Source organism: Hemitrygon akajei, chromosome 1 (assembly GCF_048418815.1).
Source record: "Hemitrygon akajei chromosome 1, sHemAka1.3, whole genome shotgun sequence".
Taxonomy (NCBI): Eukaryota; Metazoa; Chordata; class Chondrichthyes; order Myliobatiformes; family Dasyatidae; genus Hemitrygon; species Hemitrygon akajei.
The window spans coordinates 42,938,743-42,959,712 of NC_133124.1; the positions used below are offsets into that span (position 1 = coordinate 42,938,743).

The following is a 20,970-nucleotide window of genomic DNA, read 5'->3' on the forward strand; positions in this document are numbered from 1 at the left end:
GATGGGGCAAAGAAGTGACAGATGGAATAGAGTGCAGGAAAATGTATGGTCATGTACTTTGGCAGAAGGAATAAAGGTGTAGACTCTATTTTGAACAGGGAGAAAATTCAAAAATAAACACAAGAGATTCTGCAGAAGCTGGAAATCTTGATAAACACACAGAAAATGCTGGAGGAGTCCAGCAAGTTAGGCAGCATCTATGGAGGGGAATAAACAGTTGATGATTTGGACTGAGACGCTTCATCAGAAACCAAGTCAGACTACATTCATTTTCAGGATTTTTAAAAGTTTAGCAGTAATATTAACCAGGCCCACCAATTCTAGTTCAGATTAGAAAACAGCTTGTGTCAGTGCTTTGCATAACACATTCGTGTAAAAGGCGACACAGGTCCTGCTCAGGGTTCTGTTCATGTGAAATGTTCATAACCCAACCAGTTTGCAAGTCAGAAATGCAGTGCAAATCGAGTTCCCACCTGGCTGCCCCAGAGCTGTTGGCAAATTCATCGCGCTAGTCTTCCAAATGTTTGCTTGCATGTAAGAGCATAAATGTTAGGCATTTATAAGTTAGGGAAGGCCTCCAATGTCATTCTTTGTTGTTTCAATTACCTCTTTCTTAACCAGTGACTTGTGACATCATTCCCTGTCCAATGCCCCACTGGAAATTAAGTCCCAAAACAATGATCACTGGGCACTCTTGCGGTAATTGCTTTTCACCGTTGTATTGGAATAGAATCCCATTGCAGTAAGTCTATACTTAACTTTTATCTTTCAAGCACCCAGTCAAACAAATCAATTAGTTATTCTAACCTACACAGATTGAGAGTCAAAGGCTTTGAGGAAATGTGACAAGTAGAGCCTATTTATCAGTCCAAAGATTTGGCCCTTCGAGCCAGTATCACCATTCACTTTGATCATCCACAATCAGCACCCTGTTCCTGCCTTCTCCCCATATCCCTTGACTCCACTATCTTTAAGAGCTCTATCTAACTCTTTTTTGAAAGCATCCAGAGAATTGGCCTCCACTGCCTTCTGAGGCAGAGCATTCCATAGATATGGTTTGTCACAGACTAGATGGGCTGAAGGGCCTGTTTCTGTGCTTGACTTTTTTATGAGTCTCTGAGTAAAACTTGACAATATCAATTTAGACTGAGGTTTAAGTGACTTAGAGGGGATCTGAGAGGGGCATTTTCACCCTAAGAGTGTCATAGAGCATTACAGCACAGATACAGGCCATTCTGCCATCTAGTTCATACAAAGCTGTTATTCTGTTTTGTCACATCAATCCACACCTAGATCATAGGCATCCATACCTCTCCCTATGCACTTAACCAAACTTCTCTTAAATGTTGCAGTCAAACCCACACTCACCACTTCCACTGGCAGCTCCTTTCACACTCACACTGCCCTGAGTGAAGAAATTTCCTCTCAAGCTCCTCTTAATTTTTCAACCTTTCATCCTTGACCCGCAGTAGTTAATAGCTGGAGAGTGGCGGAAGCAGAATAGCTGACGGCATTTTGTAAGTAGGTGTGGATGAGCACAAATAGTGTTATGAGCCAAAAGTCAGATTAAAGAATTAGTACGGATGGGTGCCCACATTCAGTGTGGATGTGTTGGATGACGCTATCCTTGTAAAGAAAACAAAGCACATGCTTTAAATGTGGCCTGCATGGCTGGAAAGACTAATTATATGGCATTGGCAAATTTAGCTTTGTATTAGGAAATCTGTTGGTGCCATATTTGAAGATGAGGTCTCCTCAAGATAGTGTTTATTTCTATCTCCTCCACGATTACCATTGGTTATTAGCAGGAAACACGACCATCATCTCCTATTTACTTAATCTCATCTGATCTCCATCCGTTAGACTTCTGCGTTTATTCTCTCAGTCTCTCTTCGCTTTGTCTGTAACTTTTCTCATCAGGGAATAGTCCATTGGCCTGAAACTTTAATTTTGTTTCTTCCTCACAGACGCTCTGATATGCTGCGTTCAGAGCATTTTCTCTTATTACAGATTTACAGCATTGCTTCCCCCACCCGCCCCAGCCTTTGGTAAATATGTTCCTGCTCGTTTTTGATTTATGCAGGCAAATGTATATAGGTACGCCTAAAATCATCCATTAATAAAACTTTACCTCAAATTTGGGCATTATCTTAATTAAGGGCACGCTCTATTCAATTTGTATAAAGAGTATCACACCCAACAAGAAACTTTCGGAACGAGCTCTAATCTGCAATCCATTTACCACAAAAAATAGGCCTTACTCCAAACCTTCCCTATGCACCCCTTCCTTAAATAATATATAAACATCAATTAAGCCCGTCCGGGGATGATTCTCATTCAGGACGATAATCTGCAGCCCCGGAGCCGGAGTGAAGTGACTTTAATGACCCAGAAGTAGTTGTATCACCTTTACCCTATGACCGCCAGAGGACGTGGCCAGGAACGGCAGCTGCAAGGTGCAGGAGCGAGTGGAGTGGCTGAGTGACGGTGGCAGCGGTAGCGGCAGCGGCGAGGGCTGCAAACCACCCGAGCTTCGGTCCGTACCAGAGCCCGGCCCCCGGAGGGCAGGATCCCCGCTGCGGGCCACGTTCACCGGCGGCCGCCGCCGTCAGCTCCCGGGGTGCTCTGTCTGCGCGGCAGCGGCTCGACGGCCATGGCTCCTATGGGCATACGGCTGTCTCCGCTTGGCGTAGCCGTGTTCGCACTGCTCGCTGTCGGGGTGCTCTATCATTTCTACTCGGGCTTTCTGGCTGGCAGGATCGCCATCTTCAGAAAACTGCCCGGGACGGACAGAATCGATCTGAGAGAGCTGCTGGCATTGTCGGTAGAAGCTACCGTCCGGGGCGGAAAAGAGGTGAAGCGAGTGATGGAAGAGGGCGAGCTCCACGGGAAAAGCAAGGGGAAAACTAAAGAAGGGGCAAATGAGATGCTCACCAATGGAGATCTGTTGTCACATCAAAAGATGTATCACTTAATTAAAAATACATTTCCATCCATACAGGTGAGTCTTGGGGTGCAACAAGGCGGGGTGGCTGGAGCAATGAAATGCGGGGATATTTGTTTTTTGGGTGTGTGCAGTGAATGTTCCGTTTGGATTTTATATTGAAATCTTGATATGTTGAGTGATATAGTGGCTTTTATTAAGATGTAAATATATTTTCATCCTGGAGGAGATGTATAAGTATTATCGTAAACTGTTTCCAGCGGTAAGTAATGCCGGTCACGAATAGAATTCGTAACCTTGGAATTTCAAACGACATTTCCCGATTTTAAACTACCTTCACCCTCAAGAAGTTAGATAGTTATGAAGAAGGTGGCTTGTTTTCAGGAATGCCCAAAAATTACACAGTTATTGTGCAACCTGTTACTTGGTGTTCCACAGTTTTTTAAATTTTTGATTTATACGGTACATCCCAGAGTTTGTGCGCCACTGGTCTTGCATACTAATTAGGATCAAGACTTGCCCACTCAGAACCTCAGAGCTGTTCTACTATTTAACAAATTTATGGCTGATCTGTTGTAAATTAAACATTTCCATATGCTGGTGATAACCTTTCCCTACCACCTCCACCCTCATTATCGTATACATACCAGATTCTGCAGATGCTGGAAATCCCGAGGGACACAGAGCAAAATGCAGCGTCTATAACGTTCTGGCCTTAGACCCTTAGACTGGAAATGAAGTGGGAAGACGCCAGAATAAAACAAAAGATTGGGGACGGAAAGGAGGACAAGTTAGAGTGTGATGGGTGAAGCCAGGTGGGTAGGAAAGGTAAAGGGTTGGAGAAGCAACAATCTGATAAGAGAAAAGAGTGAAGCATGGGAGGAGGGGAAGGAGGAGGTATATGTTGAGAAGTGATAGGCAGGTGAGGAGAAGAGGTAAGAGACCAGTGCAGGGAATAGAAGAAGAAGGAAGGGGAAAACAAAAAGGTTACTGGAAGGCACCATCAGTTTGGAGGCTACCTAGGCAGAATATGAGGTGTGGCTCCTCTACCATGGACGTGTTGGAATGGGAATCGGGATATGAATTAAGATAGTTGTCATGTTATTATCATTTCTGTCTAACTCTCCGTCTCAAAAGTTCAAAGACTACGTAGACATTTGAAGAAAAGAGAAAGACAGAAATAAAGCTTCTTGTGGGGGGGGGGGGGGGGGAAGGTGCTGAATGAAATGCCTTATTTTGAATCAGTGGCACTAAGTTCTAGATTCATGTGCGTGCATCCTTTACACAGATACTCAAGAGATTCTGCAGATGCTGGAAATCCAGAGTAACATACCACAAAATGCTGGAGGAACTCTGCAGGTTAGGCAGCATCTATGGAGAGGAATAAACAGTCAACATTTTAGGCTAAGACCCTTCACCTTTCCAGTCCTGATGAAAGGTCTTGGCCTGTAATGTAGGTTGTTTATTCCTCTCCATAGATGCTGCCTGACATGCTGATTTCCTCCAACATTTTGCATATTCTTCCACACATACCTTGTTAAGACTTCTCAGGATCTTGTTTGTTTCTTTAAAATCTTCCAATATACTTCTAAACTCCAGCAGTTAGGACTCTGGCATCCCATTTGTAACATTTACCACTGAGCAAAAGATCATTGCATTCCTGAACTCTTGCCTGTTTCTACCAACACTAATATGTTACTGCTTTAACTACAAACATTTATTTTCCACAATAACTTTTGACAAATTTCATGCCACATGCCGGTGATAATAAACCTGATCCTGATGCAGCACCTTATCAAGTGGCTTCTGAGAGTCTAAGGATAATGCATCCACTGGCTTCTTGTTCCTCACAGCTCAGAATCAAGTTAAATTATCACTTGCATATGTCATAATTTTTTTTTGTTTTGTGACAGCAATATGTAAAAAATTATATAAGTTATAGTAATGCATATTTTTTTTAAAAGTACTGTAGTTCTGAAAGAGAAAATAGTAAGAAAGTGTTCATAAACCATTAAGAAATCTGATGGCAGAGGGGTAGAAGCTGTTCCTTAATATATGGAGTGTTTGTCTTCAGACTACTGTGCCCTCCTCTCTAATGGTAGAAATGGGAAGAGGGCATCTTCTAAATGGTGAGGGTGTTTAATGATGATTGGCACCTTGAGATATCGCTTTTTGAAGATGTCCTCGATGGTGGGAAGGTGAGGGTCCATGATGTGGCTGGTTGAGTTTACAACCCTTTGTAGCTTTCTCAGATCCTGCACCTCCATACCAGAAGAAGACAAAACCAATCGGGATGCTCCACTTGGTACATCTTTAGAAATTTGCTAGAGTCTTTTGTGACATACAAAGCTCTGCAAACTCCTAATGAAATGTAGCTGTTGGCATGCACAATCAATATGTTGTGCCTAGGACAGATCTTTAGTGAAGTTGACAATCAGGAACTTGAAGCTGGCCACCCTCTCCACTGCTGACACCTCTAAGGATTGGTGTGTGTTCTCCAGACTTTCCCTTATTTAAGTGTACAATCAGTTCCTTCGTCTTACAGGTGTTGAGCGTGAGGACACCACTCAATAGCTGCTCTTTTTCACTTCTGTTTACTCATGGTGCACCTCCACAGAACTGCAATAAATTTATCAGTTTCATTTCACTAAACCATATTTTCCTGCCACAATTGTTTGCTAAGTCGCATGCGATATGGGCTTTAATATGAACTTCTAATATTCGGTATGACAGATAGTTTGACCCAAATCCCCTTCCTGCCTTGTTTGGTATTATTACAAATGAAGATATAACTTTAAATACTCCTAACCTACAGGTTTTAGTTTTTACCTCTCTTTTAGCAAGAAGAGCAATCTTGCTTAAATGGAAGGAGTCTACCCCTCCTACACATCTTCAATGGCTACGTGATATTATGTCTTATTTAAATTTAGAAAAGATCCGCTGCTCAGTCTTAAATTCGAAACAATCTTTTTATGATATTTGGGGACCTTCCCTAAATTACTTTTCCAATTTATAAAGTTTAACAGTGCCCAGATTTTTATGTATATTTTTATCTTCTCAAGTGAATATGTATTTTTTTTCTAATTATCCATTGTCATCCATCAGCTTTTTTCCTTGGTAGTTGGTAGGGGGTTGACTTTTTTATATAAAAAATTTCTTTTACGATGTATGACTTATCTTTAAATTTTTGATTACAGAGTGGTATACCTTTATGTGTTATGCTATAACATTTTGATCAATTTTATTACAATATATGAATGTACACAAGTTATGTTGAGATGTATCTATGTGTTGCACTCTGTAAATCTTGGTTTTTTTTCTTCTGAATAAAAATATTGTAAAAAGAAAAGAAAGACAGATATTAACCTAATCGGCCTATAATACTGTTTTCTGTGTCACTTTGAATCAATGAATTGCATTTGCTGCTTCCCATTTGAATGGCATCCCCAAATCTAGGGAACTTTGTCATATTATAATCAATGCATCAACTACCTCACTTGCAGATTTTGTACTTTTAAGATTAAACCATTCGGAATCCAGGGACATATTAGCTCACAGGAGAACTCCAAAGTATTTATAAGTAAGGAAAGTGTTGGATTCATTCAAGGACAAAGGAGGGAATTTGCACCTGTCCTCAAGCTCTATGGATGAAGCCCTAAATTAGTACTTCCCATTGGTATTCATGAAGAAGGATGTGAATGGTGATAGTATCAGGAAGGGGTATGTGATATTAAAGAGAAGAATGTATTGGGTGCATTGAAAAATGTTATGGTTAGTAAGTCCCCAGGGCCTAATGAAACATATTTCTATTACACTGAAGGACACAATAGAAACATTTGCTAGGACCTTGGCAGAGGTCTTTGGATTCTCTTCAGCCCCAGGTGAGATTCCAGAAGATTGGAGAATTGGCAATATTGTTCCTTTGTTTCAGAATGGCAACAGGGATAATCTAGGAAATTACAGGCTGGTGAAATTTTACAGCAGTGCTGAGGAAATTGTCAAAGAAGGGATTTACTTGTATTTAGAAGGGCATGAAGTCACTGGGAATCATCAACATGGTTTTGTGTGTGTGAGGTCCCCTCTCACAAATTTGATTATGTTTTTTGATGAAGTAACAATGAGGGTAGGACAGTGGATGTTGTCTGCATGGATTTTAGTGAAGCGTTTGAGAAGGCCCTTGAAGATGTGCTGGTCCAGGAGGTTAAGTCACATGGTAAATTAGTAATTTGGGTGCAAAATTGGCTTGGACAGAAGTTAGTGGCAAAGGGGTGTTATTCTGACTGGAGATCATAACTGACATCCTTGTAAATCTCTTCTGCACCCTTTCTATAGTTTCCACATCCTTCCTGTAGTGAGGTGCCCAGAACTGAGCACAGTACTCCAAGCGGGGTCTAACCAGGGTTCTATTTAGCTGTAATATTACCTCTCTGCTCCTAAACTCAATCTCACAATTAATGAAGGCCAATTTACCTTATGCCTTCTTGACCACAGAGTTAACCTGCGCAGCAGCTTTGAGTGCCCTATGGACTCGGACCTCAAGATCCTTCTGATCCTCCACACTGCCAAGAGTCTTGCCATTAAGACTATGTTGTGCTATCATATTTGACCTACCAAAATGAACCACCTCACACTTATCTGGGTTGAACTCTATCTGCCACTTCTCAGCCCAGATTTGCCTTCTATCGATGTCCTGCTGTAACCTCTGACAGCCCTTCACACTACCCACAACACCTCCAACCTTTGTGTCATCGGCAGATTTTCTAACCCATCCCTCCACTTCCTCATCCAGGTCATTTATAAAAATCACAGAGAAGGGGTCCCAAAACAGATCCCTAAGGCACACCACTTGTCACCAGCCTCCATGCAGAATATGACCTGTCTACAACCACTCTTTGCCTTCTGTGGGTAAGCCAGTTCTGGATTCACAAAGCAATATCCCCTTGGATCCCATGCCTCCTTACTTTCTCAATAAGACTTGCATGGGGTACCTTATCAAATGCCTTGCTGAAATCCATATTCACTACATCTACTGCTCTACCTTCATCAATGTGTTTAGTCACATCGTCAAGAAATTCAATCAGGCTTGTAAGGCTCGACCTGCCTTTGACAAAGTCATGCTGACTATCCTTGATCATATTATGGCTCTCCAAATGTTCATAAATCCTGCCTCTCAGGATCTTCTCCATCAACTTACCAACCACTGAAGTAAGACTCACTGGTCTATAATTTCCTGGGCTATCTCTACTCCCTTTCTTGAATAAGGGAACAATATTCGCAACCCTCCAATTCTCCGGAACCTCTCCCATCTCCATTGATGATGCAAATATCATTGCCAGAGGCTCAGCAATCTCCTCCCTCACCTCCCACAGTAGCCTGGGGTATATCTCATTCGGTCCCCGAGACTTATCCAACTTGATGCTTTCCAAAAGCTCCAGCACATCCTCTTTCTTAATGTCTATATGCTCAAGCTTTTCAATCCGCTGTAAGTCATCCCTACAATCGCAGAGATCCTTTACCATAGTGAATACTGAAGCGAAGTACTGATTAAGTACCTCTGCCATCTCCTCTGATTCCATACACACTTTTCCACTCACACTTGATTGGTCCTCTTCTCTGAAGTCTTATCCTCTTGCTCTTCACATTCTTGTAGAATGCTTTGGGGTTTTCTTTAATCTTGCTCGCCAAGGCCTTCTCAAGGTCCCTTCTGGCTCTCCGAATTTCATTTTTAAGCTCCTTCCTGCTAGCCTTATAACCTTGATCCCTATCATTATCTAGTTTTTTGAGCCTTTTGTGAGCTTCTTGACTAGATTTTCAACAGCCATTGTACACCATGGTTCCTGTACCCTACCATCCTTTCCCTGTCTCATTGGAATTTACCTCTGCAGAATGCCACACAAATATTTGCCAATTTTCTGCTGTACATTTCCCTGAGAACATCTGTTCCCAATTTATGCTTTCAAGTTCTTGCCTGATAGCTTCATATTTCCCTTACTTCAATTAAACACTTTCCTAACTTGTCTGATCCTATCCCCCTCTAATGCTATGGTAAAGGGGATAGAATTGTGATCACTATCTTCAAAATGCTCTCCCACTGAGAGATCTGTTCTATGTCTAGATCCAACCATTTATTCATTTATTAATAGATACTTCTCTCTATTAAGTATCTATGGAAACTATTGCTATTTGAACTTATGTTACTGGCTGCTTTTATTTCATGTTCTAATATTTTGCTTCCCTGTTAATCCTTTTATTATTTTTAGTTTTAGTTGTTACTATTTCGAGACCCAGCATGGTAACAGGCTCTTCCGGCCCACGAACACACGCCACCCCATCACACCCAAGTGACTGTTAACCCTTGCACCTTTGGAATCATGTTCTTCTTCTTTAAGTTTGTTATCTTTGACGTTTTTGGTTAACCGTGGATAGTGAGATCTCCCCTCACTATCAGATAGCTTAGTCATTTCTTTATAGCATGGTAGCGTAGTGGTTAGTGCACTCTGCTTTACAGCGCCAGTTTGATGCTTGCTACTGTCTGTAAGGAGTTTGTATGTTCTCCCCGTGATCATGTGGGTTTAATCTGGGTGTTCCAGTTTCCTCCTGCATTCCAAATACAGGTGGCCCCAGTTTTACGAACATTGGCTTTACGACAGCTCGCTGTTACGAAAGACCTACATTAGTACCTGATTTCGCTAACCAAAGAGGATTTTCACTTTTACAAAAAAAAGACGCCCGCTTTATATGTGTGTTTACCCCAAGAAAAACTACCATGACCGTGAAGCCCTGTGCGGGCAGTTGTGTGCGCATGTGTGTATGTGCCCATGCGTGTACGTGCCGATTTTTTTTTTCCTCTCCAAATCGATTTCAGCTCACTGTCTTCCTGATTTTGATAAGTGAAACTACACCGTACATACAATATTTCTACTTTATATAGGCTGTGGATTTATATCATTCCTGCTTTTACTATATGTTCATGTTTTTTTAGGTTTTATGTGTTATTTGGTATGATTTGGTGGGTTATTTTTTGGGTCCAGGAATGCTCAAAAATTTTTCCCATATAAATTAATGGTAATTGCTTCTTCGCTTTACGACATTTCGGCTTTCAAACGGTTTCATAAGAACGCTCTACCTTCGGATAGCGGGGGAAACCTGTATGTGCATTTAGGGTTGGTGTTTTGTGGGCATGCCATAATGGTGCTGAAGAATGGCAACAATTGTAGGCTACTCAGCACAATCCTCACTGACTTGATGCAAATGACGCATCTAAAGTTGTTGATTCTCTCCACCTCTGATTCCCCTGATGATTGTCAAATGTTTCAATGTACATGTGACAAATTTATCTTTGTACCCTGAAAAATCTCCTTGACTATCTGCTACTGACTGACTGATCCCTTAATCTAATGTGTCAGTTCACCTTTGTTAACACTGATTTTGTGGCCTCATAGTTGCTCTTATTTATCTTTCAAATGCAAGTCTTAAACTCTTCCTTGTCCTAGTACCTTTCATTTCATTGAAAATCAAAACAAAACCTGCAGATAATGGAAACGTGCAGCAGGTCACACTGTGGCTGTGGAATGAAACACAGTTAAAATTTCACAAGTAAAACTAGAAACTCCATTTTTGCCCTACCATTTCATTAATAAAGATATTAAGTTTTATATTAGAGACACAACACAATTCATGTATGGATCATTATAAAAGACATTTGAAGAGCAAAGACATGCAAAAGCTGAAAACTAAAACGAACAATTGCATGCATCCATTGTGGTGTAGTGCTTTGAGAGGATGGTGATGAAATCTATCAATTCCTGCATGAGCGGTGACTTCGATCCGCTCCAGTTTACCTATCATCACAAAAGGTCAACAGTAGATGCCATTTCATTAGCTCTTCATTCAACATTGGAACATCTGGACAGTGAAGATATATACATCAGAGTGTTCTTCGTTAATCATAGCTTGGCATTCAATACTGTCATTACTTCAAAACTAATCAATATGCTCCATGACCCAAGCCTCTATACCTCCTTGTGCATTTAGATCCTTGATTTCCTCACTTGTAGACCCCAGTCAGTTCAAATTGGCAACATCTCCACAATCACCATCAGCTCAGGGGCACCACAAGGCTGTGTGCTTAGTCCCCTGCTCTACTTGCTTTACAATTATGACTATGAGGCTAAGCAGAGCTCCGATGCCATAGTCAAATTTGCTGATGACACCACTGTGGTTGCCCCAACAACAACCTTTCACTCAGTGTCAACAAGACCAAGGAGCTGCTTGTTGACTTGAGGAGGAAAATGGAGGTCCGTGAACCAATCCTCTTTGCAGGATCAGAGGTGGAGAGGGTCAGCAACTTTAAATTTCTCTGTGTTGTTATCTCAGAGGATCTGTCTGTGTCCAGCATGTACATGCCATTACAAAGAAAGCACAGCAGTGTCTCTACTTTCCTAAAAGTTTGCATAGATTTAGTATTTCATCTAAGACTTTGACAAACTTCTGTGCAGAGGTGAGTATATTGACTGGTAGCATCTTGGCCTGGTATGGAAACACCAATAACCTTGAATGGAAAAGCTTACAAAAAGTAATGGATACAGCCCAATTCATCACAGGTAAAGCCTGCTGTACCTTTAAGCACTGCCTCACCTTTTGGAGTGTTGTCACAGGAAAACAGCATCTGTGATCAAGGACCCCCATTGTCCAAGGCATGCTCTCTTCTGGCTGCTGCCATCAGGATGGAGGTACAGAAGCCTCAGGATGCACACCACCAGGTTCATAAACAGTTATTACTCCTCATCCATCAGGCTGTTGAACCAGTGGTGATAACTTCATCGCAACACAGAACTAATCACAACCAGTGGACTCACTTTCAAGAATTATTCATCTCTTGTTCTTGAAACTTATTGCTTATTTATTATTTTGCTTTTTGTATTTGTACAGTTTGTTGCCTTTTGCACTTTGATTGTGAGTAGTCTTTTATTGATACTGTTGTTTCTTGGTATTTGTTGTGAATGTCCATAAGAAATTAGTCAACTCCATCGTGGGTACTATCCTCCTTAGTATTCAAGACACCTCTAGGGAGTGGTACCTCACAAAGGTGGTGTCCATTATTAAGGACCCCCATCACCCAAAACGTGACCTCTTGTCATTGTAAACATCAAGAAGGAGGTATAGAAGCCTGAAGGCGCACACTCCGTGTTTCAGGAACAGCTTTTTCCCCTCTGCCATCCAATTTCTAAATGGATGTTGAACCCATAAACACTCACTTTTTAAATTATTTCTATTTTTGCACTACTATTTTTAATTTAACTATTTAGTATGCACATATGTACTTTAATTTATTTTTTCCTATATTTATCATGTCTTACACTGTACTGCTGCTGCTAAGTGAACAAATCTTGCTGGTTATCATTGAACCTGATTCTGAAAATCTCGGGTTGTATATGGTGACATATATGTACTTAGATAATTTCTTTGAATGTTGAGCTAAGATGTTGGAAATATTTAGTAGATCAAGTGATACCTATAGAGAGAGAGAAGGAATTAATGTTCCAAGTTAAAATGAGGAAAAGTTAAAAGTTTATATTCATCTGATATTTTTATTATTGAACAATAGAATAGTAAAGCACAGGAACATATTCTGTTTTTGTATTGGTAAAAAGTGCAACATAGAACTGTACAGTACAGCAATTTGCCTTTCAGCCCACAGTGTCTGTGCCAAACATGATGTTAAATTAAACTAAATCTCTTCTGACTGTGTATGATTCACTATTTATTCAATGGCCATTTTATTAGGTACAGCCACTGGGTGTATGTTTGAGGGTTTCTGCCATTGTAGCCCATCCATTTCAAGGTTCAATGTGTTGTGCGTTCAGCGATATTCTTCAGCACACCACTGTTGCAGTCACATTCCTTTCATCTTGAACCAGTCTGCCCATTGTCCTCTGACCTCTCTCTTTAACAAGACACTTTGCCTACAGAACTTTGGCTCACTGGTTGTTTTTTGTTTTTCGCACCATTCTCTCTGAACTCTAGGGACTGTTGTACACTAAAATCCCAGGAGATCAGCAGTTTCTGAGATGCTTGAACCACCCTGTCTAACATCGATAATCATTCCATGGCCAAAGTTACCTGCATCATATTTATTTTGCGCTCTGATATTTGATATGAACAACTGATCCTCTTGACTGTGTCTGCATGCTTTTATGCATTATTACTGCGGCATGATGTTTGCATTAATGAGCAGGTGTATAGGTAAAGTGGCCACTGAATGTATATCCCTCCATTTTTTGCATATCCATGTCTCTAAAGCCCTCTTTAAATGCCACTGTTGTATCTACTGCCACCAATACCCCGGCTGCCTAATTTCAGGCACTTACCCCGTACATAAAAATAGACTTGCCCATACATTTCCCTTAAAATTTCCCACTTTTATTTTTAAATGCAAGTCCTCTAGCATTTGACATTTCTTCCCTGGAGAAAATATTCTTACTGATTTTGCTTCTCAATCTATGCTTCTCATAATTTTCTAAACCTAGCCTGTTTCCCCTCACTTAATGCACTCCAGAGAAAACAACCCAAGTTTGTCCAAGCTCTCCTTTGTAATACATACCTTCCAAAGCCTGCTGTAATGGGGCAGACGGAATTGCAAGCAGTGCTTCCAATTTCAGCCTAACTGATGTTTTATATAGTTGCTACATGTCTTCCTTTCTTCTATACTTGATGGCCCAACAGTGAAGGGAAACATGTCCTATGCCTACTTTACCCCCGCCACCACCCCCCCCCCCCCACATCTACTTGTATAGCACTTTCATTGAGCTGTGGATTGGGAACCCAAGATCTCTGTATATCGGTGCTTTTAGGGTCCTGCTATTAACTGCAGTTACTTTGTAAATAACACTATTCTTTTGCACTTCTGGTTAGATGCAAATTGCCCATGGCTGCATTAACCTTTGTGTCATCTGCAAATGTACTAATCAGCCCATCTATGTTTTTAAGATTAGCTTTATTTGTCACATGTACTGCACACCTATACATCGAAACACTCATTGAAATGTGCTGTTTTGCATCAACGACCAGCACAATCTGAGGATGTGCTGGGGGCAGCCCTCAAGTGTTGCCATGCTTGGGATACCAACGTAGCATGCCCACAACTCACTAACCCTAATCATGTCTTTGGAATGTGGGAGGGTGCACCTGGAGGAACCCCATGTTGTCATGGGTGGGAACATACAGACTCCTTACAAATACCGGCAGGAATTGATCCCTGGTGCTGTAAAGTGATTGCGTTAACCACTGCGCTGCCCATCCAAGTCATTAAGCCCTGGCACTGATCTCTGGGGGAACGCCACTGGTTATGGACGTTCTGCCAGAATAATGTACTTCCATCATGACTCTGCTTTCTATGGGCAAGCCAGTTCCAAACTGAAATCACCAAGTCATTGTGGATCCTATGCATCTTAACCTTACTGATTTTTGTTTGCTATTACAACATCCACTGCCCCACCCTCATTAATCAACTTTGTCACTACCTAAAAAAAAACAAAGTGGAATTTGTAAAACGTCATCTGCCCTCTGGCTATCCCTAATACACCCAGGCTTTTTCCAACTGTGAGTAAGTTGCATCTCTCAGAATTCTTACCCCAGCCTCCCTACGACTGACAAGAGGCTCACAGGTTTATAATTTCCTAGATTATCACTATTGTCCTTAAACTAAGGAACAATATGGATACTCCCTTTTGAGCTGTTAGATTGGTTTTGCCTATCTTTTGGCATGATTGTGGTGCTATACAATGTGAAGGAGGGTGCCTGTGCTGTGAATCAGAGGATTGTGCAGTAGTTATTTCCATCAGTGTTACTGTAGACAGGTGTATCCTTCACAGTTTGGTTGTGAGGGGTAAGATCCTTGAAATGGTTGCTTTGTACTTGCTGCAGATCTAGTCTGGCAGCCAAGACACTCTTGATTGTGGATAATGAAGTCACCCCATCCTGAGCACATTTTATGTCCTTGCCATCTTCAGTGCTTCTTCCTAAATGGAGGAAGCATGTTTCCTTGCCCATAGCTTATTGATGCAATGAGACTTCAATATGTTAAGTGCTGAGTTTCCCACCCTTCTACCACTGTGCTTGCACTGTAGTAGTAGTCATGTTGAAGGAAAGGAAATTTATTTAGCATTAAATAGTTGATCTTTAATTTTTTTCAGATTTGTTGTGAGAAAAATTTGTTTTTGGTTATCACCATGGCAACAATTCATGGATTGCATTGAAATAGCCAGAAGCTGTCAGATGCTATTGGTGTTTATTGTTCCTTTCGTTATAGTTTCAAATGATCCCTTCACACTGGTGGAGAAGTCTGTTACCACTGATCATCATTAGTCCTCAGGTTGACTGAAAGGAGAACTGAGATGGCTTATTTTCCTGAAAATTACATCAGGTTCAATACACTTTATGATATGAGGACCCATTTAACCCAATGACTGGTTCCCATGGAGCAATCCTCATCACTGTGTGCTGTGTCGTATGACATAGGTCCCATGGCCATGAGTGGGAGAGAGACTTGACACATTGAAGTCTCATTGCATCAATCAGTGGGTAAGGAAACAGGTTCCTTGCATGAAAAGTTATTGGCAAATTTTTCTATAGAAGTGCAGTGCCATTTCCTTCTGGGCACTGTCTTTACAAGACAGGTGACTCCAGCCATTATCAATACTCTATAGAGATTGTCTGACGTCAATGGTTACTTAACCAGGACTTGTGATGTGCACCAGCTGCTCAAATGACCATCCACCACCTGCTCCCATGGCTTCACATGACCCTGATTGGCATGGGAGGAAGGTGGGCTACACCTTGCCCAAGGGTGACCTGTAGGCTAGCGGAGGGAAGGAGTGACATAGACGTATCTCCATCCTGCCACCCACATGAAACCATCACACAAGTCCTATAATCCTTGAGTGGAAATCAAAAACTCAGTGGGAACAGAAGCTTTACCAGTTTCACGTTGAACATCTTTCTGATAAAGGGCATTCAATCTGAAGTGTTCACCCTGCTCCTTTTCTCACAGATGCAGCCTGACCTTCTGAGGATTTTGAGCATTTTCTGTTTTTATCTTCCATGATCATACTTATTTCCAGTAGCCTTGCATCTTATTTACTCCTGCAAGCTCATCAGCTACCTTTGATTCTTTTGCCACTTGCCCGTACTGAGGAGTGAATTTTCAGTAGCCAGCAAACTGAATGGTATGTTGCTGATGTGGAAGGAAACTAGAGCAACGTGTGGAAGCCAAATGCCATGCAGACATTCCCTTGGGTCTGATCCAGTATAGGTTGCTGAAGCTAAGAGGCAGAATAACTTCTTCACTGCTGCACTTGGTACTCTCGGTAGTGAAAATTAATAGTATTCCACTCTCAAAACGATTTCAATTTTTAAACATTTTAAGACTGCATTCTAATTTTACATTAGGGGATCATTGTAGTCAGATAATTAGATTTTAGTAACATCAGACTGTCCCAATGTTCTTTTTACTTAAGTAATCAATTAGCATTATGTTGCTGATAGTACGCAGGAAAATGCAATAGCTATTCTACACACTAGATGTTCTATCAAATGCTAATATGATAATGATGAGATAATCAGTTTTCTGGATGTTAATTGAAGGATTATTATTGGCAAAATGCCAACCAAAATCATCTGTACGAAGGAGCATTTTGATCAATTTCAGTTGGCATTTGTGGCATCGGGTCAGTTTTGACCTGCACAATACTGTTCAAGACCCCTCTCAGCTGATGAGTTAGTATTCTTCCACATTAGAAAAACAGAGTTAAAATGAGCAAGGGCATGTTAATAACCGTAAGTACAATCAATGCTGGTGAATCCACTTGACTGCTTCTGCAAAATGAAAGGTTTCCCATGCATGAGGACATGCATAATCTCGCTACTATTTGACTATACTGGATAAATTCATAATAGACTTGGTTGCTGAAAATTGTGTATCAGCAACATCATAATTGCATAATTCTATCACAATATGTAACTTGTTATTTCCCTCACTTTTCAATGGGTGTAGGTAAACATGGCAGATATCACAACAGACTGGAACTTTAAAAAATGAAGTTCCAATCTGGGTGAAAACACGCATGCATCACCAACCTGAAAGTACGTGGAATGAGTCATCTTGGTTAAAAGTCTATTTTCAGGATTGAGTTAGAGGGCTTCATTTTCAACATCTTAACATTGCACAACTTCTCAGTACTGTACTACTATGGATTTTGTAGGAATGCAGTGACAATGTGCTTATATTGCTTTGATTTTTTTTAGGGCTACATTGTCACTCAGTTATGACCAGAAGAATAAAAGTAGCAAATAGGACCAAACCACTCAATCCTGCTCTGCTATTTAATATGACTATGGCTGATCTGATTCTATATCAATTTTGCATTCCTGTGTACATGCCTTTAACACCTTGCTTCTGAAGTATCTATCTTTTCCATGGATGCTGCTCGACCTGCTGAGTTCCTCCAGCGTGTTGTATGTGTTGCTTTGACCACAGCATCTGCAGTGTACTTTGTGTTTATCTTGTAAAAGTATTCAGCCCACATCTTTTTTGTTCCCATAAGTGAGTATTACGACCAAGGATTTTTACCAATTTAACTGAGAATTTTTATTTGTGAATCACGTGCTCCTTTTTTCACAGTAGAGCCAAAAAGTCAGGGAAAATTGTAAAACATTAAGAACTAAAAATTCAAAAACAAATCTCAGCAGTTCGAAAGTATTCACTCCTCTCCCCCCCTCAACCTTTGTTGAACCACCTCTCGCAGCTTTTACAGCAAGTAGTCTCTATTAGCTCTGCACAACTAATAGGGGCAAGTGATGGAGCAAGATTTGTCCATTCCTCCTTGCAAAATTGCAGAAACTCTGCCCAGGTTAGTTGGGGAGCGGCAGTGGACAGCAATCTTGAGGTCTTGCCAGAGATGTTCATTTGCATTAAGGTCAGGACTCTGAATGAACCTCTCAAGAATATCAGTTTTCTTCATTTGAAACCACTCTATGGTTGCTCTGAAAGTGTGCTTTGGGTGGTTGTCCATCTGAAAGAGTGATTTCCTCCCCAGTTTCCGCTTTCTGGCAGACGTGAGCAGTTTTTTATCCAGTATTTAGCAGCATTCATCTTCCCATCAATCCTGACCAGATTTCCAGTCTCTGAAAAGCATCTCCATGGCATGATGTTACCTCCACCGTACTTTACAGTAGGGATGGTGTTACCTGCCCGTATTAAATTTACGTCACAAGTAAATCTTAGTGTTAAGGCCAGGAAGTTCCACTTTAGTCTCAAGACTGTAATTCACATCTTTACAGTAACTTCTAAGTAACGCTTTGCAAAGTTTTTACAACCAAGGATATGCTTTTTCTTCCATACCACTCTTCCTTAAGTACCCTCTGTTTGCAAGGTCCTAGAGATTGTGGAGCTAAGAGCTTCATTTCCAGTTGCAGTCACTGACTTCTGCAGCTCAATAAGAGCGACTGTTGGTGTCACAGTAGCCTCTCTTACAAATGCCATTTGTAACTTAGTCCAGCGACTAAGTTCAGAGGGGTGGCCCTACCTAGAGAGAGTGACTGTGATTTTATACCTCCACTTTTTCGCAATGGACTGCACTGAGCTCTGAGGTACGTTTAGTGCCTTTGGGATGGTCTTGTAACCTTCCATGGATTTGTGCTTCTCTATTGCCATTTCCATGACTTGTTTTGAATGCTCTTTAGTCTTCTCTTTGGTTTAGTTTATTGAAACTCTACCATACTGTTGGATCTTACAGACAGGGGGTATTTACGGTATTCTTATGAATTCATTGAAAATAGGTGATCCTCCAATTTTTTGCACCAACAAATTGGGAGTGTTGGTAGGGTAAATAACTAATTGCACCTGAGGAAAGTTAATGTCGTAATTACAAAAGGGATGAATTTTTTTTTCAGCTTTACATTTTTGGTTTTTAATAAATTTTTGATAAGTTTTGGGATTTTTCTTTTGCACAATGTTTTGTAGAGTAGTTCAAAGAAACATTCTTCAATATGTTGTAAATTTAGAAAATGAAACAGTAAAATGTGAAAATAGTTGTGGGGACTAAATACTTTTTGAAGGCACTGTATCTGCAACTGCCTTAAGTTTTCAAGACTTCCACTACACTTTGGGGAAGGGAAATTCAAAATCCATCTATGGAAAAGAAAAGTGATCCCTTATTTTTAAATCATACCCTCTCCCACAAGAGGAAATATTCTCTATATTGATCTTAAAGAACTCTCAGGATCTTAACATTTGCTGCATCTTTCATAATGATCGTCCCACTGAAAGCAAGTGAAAAGATTAGAAATTGCCTAGCATCTAAATTTTAAATTCCTTTCATAATTTTCATAAGTTAACTTGGGCAAATATGCCTGTTGTTGTGTTGATAAATCTCCTATGCCTTTGCATTATTGATTGTTGCAAGGTTTGTGGTGGCTAAGTGTAAATTGATTCTATCTATTTCAAACATTAAAATGCCATTTGTGAAATGTTTGAAGATTTATTTCCCTCCAGCACCATCAACAGAACTGCTTTGTGAAAAATAACATCTGGAGGAAAGAGAATGTATGTAGAAGGAATGGATAATTTAATATTTTCTATCTGCAGATGTATTTGCAGCAAAGCAAATATTTCAGCTGTAGTGCAAGTAAAGTACTTAAACGTGCATAGGTTAACCACATACATATTTCCTATTTTCCTCCGATTCCTTTAGCACTTCCCTGCTAGAACACTTAAGACTCAGGTGAATACATTAATTGTGTGGTATTGTTTGGGAAATGATGTTTGTTAGTTATTCTAATGGTACAATTAAATCTTCATTTGCGTTCTTTGTAAATTGGGTGAATGGCTTCTATGGTGATAGAAGGTAGATAGGTGTTCTTCTGACTGGAAGTCAATAACAAGTAGCATATGTCGGGGATCAGCTGGGACCTTTTGTTGTTTGTAATGAACACAAATAACAGAATGAGAATGTAGGTGGTATGATGAGCTGGTTTGCAAACGACACCAGAATTGGTGGAGTTGTGGTTATCAAAGAAGATCCTTTTTTAATATATATATATAAATATATATAAAATATATAGGAAATATGTATGTGGTTAACCTATGCACGTTTAAGTACTTGCACTACAGCTGAAATATTTGCTTTGCTGAAAATACATCTGCAGATAGAAAATATTAAATATATAAAAAAAATCTCTCTCTCTCTCTCTCTCTCTCTCTCTCTCTCTCTATATATATATATATATATATGGGAAGTCAAATTTTGGTAGGTAAGGTACTGTGTATAAGAGTAGGGTTGTCATTGTTGTAGCTGTACAAAATTTTTTTTGGACTGCATTTGGATTATTTTGTTTAGTTCTGATTACCACAGTACTGAAAGGATGTGGTAGAATGAGGTTCATCAGGAACAGATAGACTGCAAATACAGGGTGTCGGGACAAGAGCAGATTTTGCCTGTTCTCCGTGAACGTCATCTTCATGGTGCTGAAGCTATGAATACTGCCCCTGCTGCTGTGCTCTGTGCCCACTAATATGATGAACTGATAGGTGAGGCTTTGGGCCTCCTCTGGGGTTACAGTAAATAATGAAGTAAATCTAGAATTAATAAAACAAAAAAGCTAGTACTAAGACCAGAAGACATTGGAGCAGAATTAGACCATTCACCCAACGAGTCTTCTCCACCATTCCATCATGGCTGATCCTGGATCCCACTCAACCCCATCCACCTGCATTATCACCATATCCTTTAATCTCCTGACTGATCAAGAAACATCAATTTCTGCCCTAAATATGCCCATGGATTTGGCCTCCGCTGGAGTCTGTGGTACAGCATTCCACAGATTTACTACTCTCTGGCTAAAAAAATTTCTCCTTACTTCTGTTCTAAAAGGTCTTCCATCAATCTTGAGGCTGTGCTCTCTAGTTCTGGATACCCCCACCATAGGAAACATTCTCTCCACATCCACCCTATTTAGTCCTTTCAACA

General features: G+C 40.5%; 1 protein-coding gene across 1 annotated transcript in view; it reads left to right on the plus strand.

Annotated features, from left to right (window-relative positions):
- The first annotated feature begins 2,430 nt into the window (after nucleotides 1-2,430).
- bpnt2 (3'(2'), 5'-bisphosphate nucleotidase 2) overlaps nucleotides 2,431-20,970 on the plus strand; it is a 60,854-nt gene continuing 42,314 nt past the window's right edge. Inside the window, exon 1 of the mRNA XM_073042013.1 lies at nucleotides 2,431-3,001. Within this exon, the coding sequence (XP_072898114.1) occupies nucleotides 2,654-3,001 (348 nt within the window). The 5' untranslated portion in view covers nucleotides 2,431-2,653. The remainder of the gene's footprint in view (nucleotides 3,002-20,970) is intronic.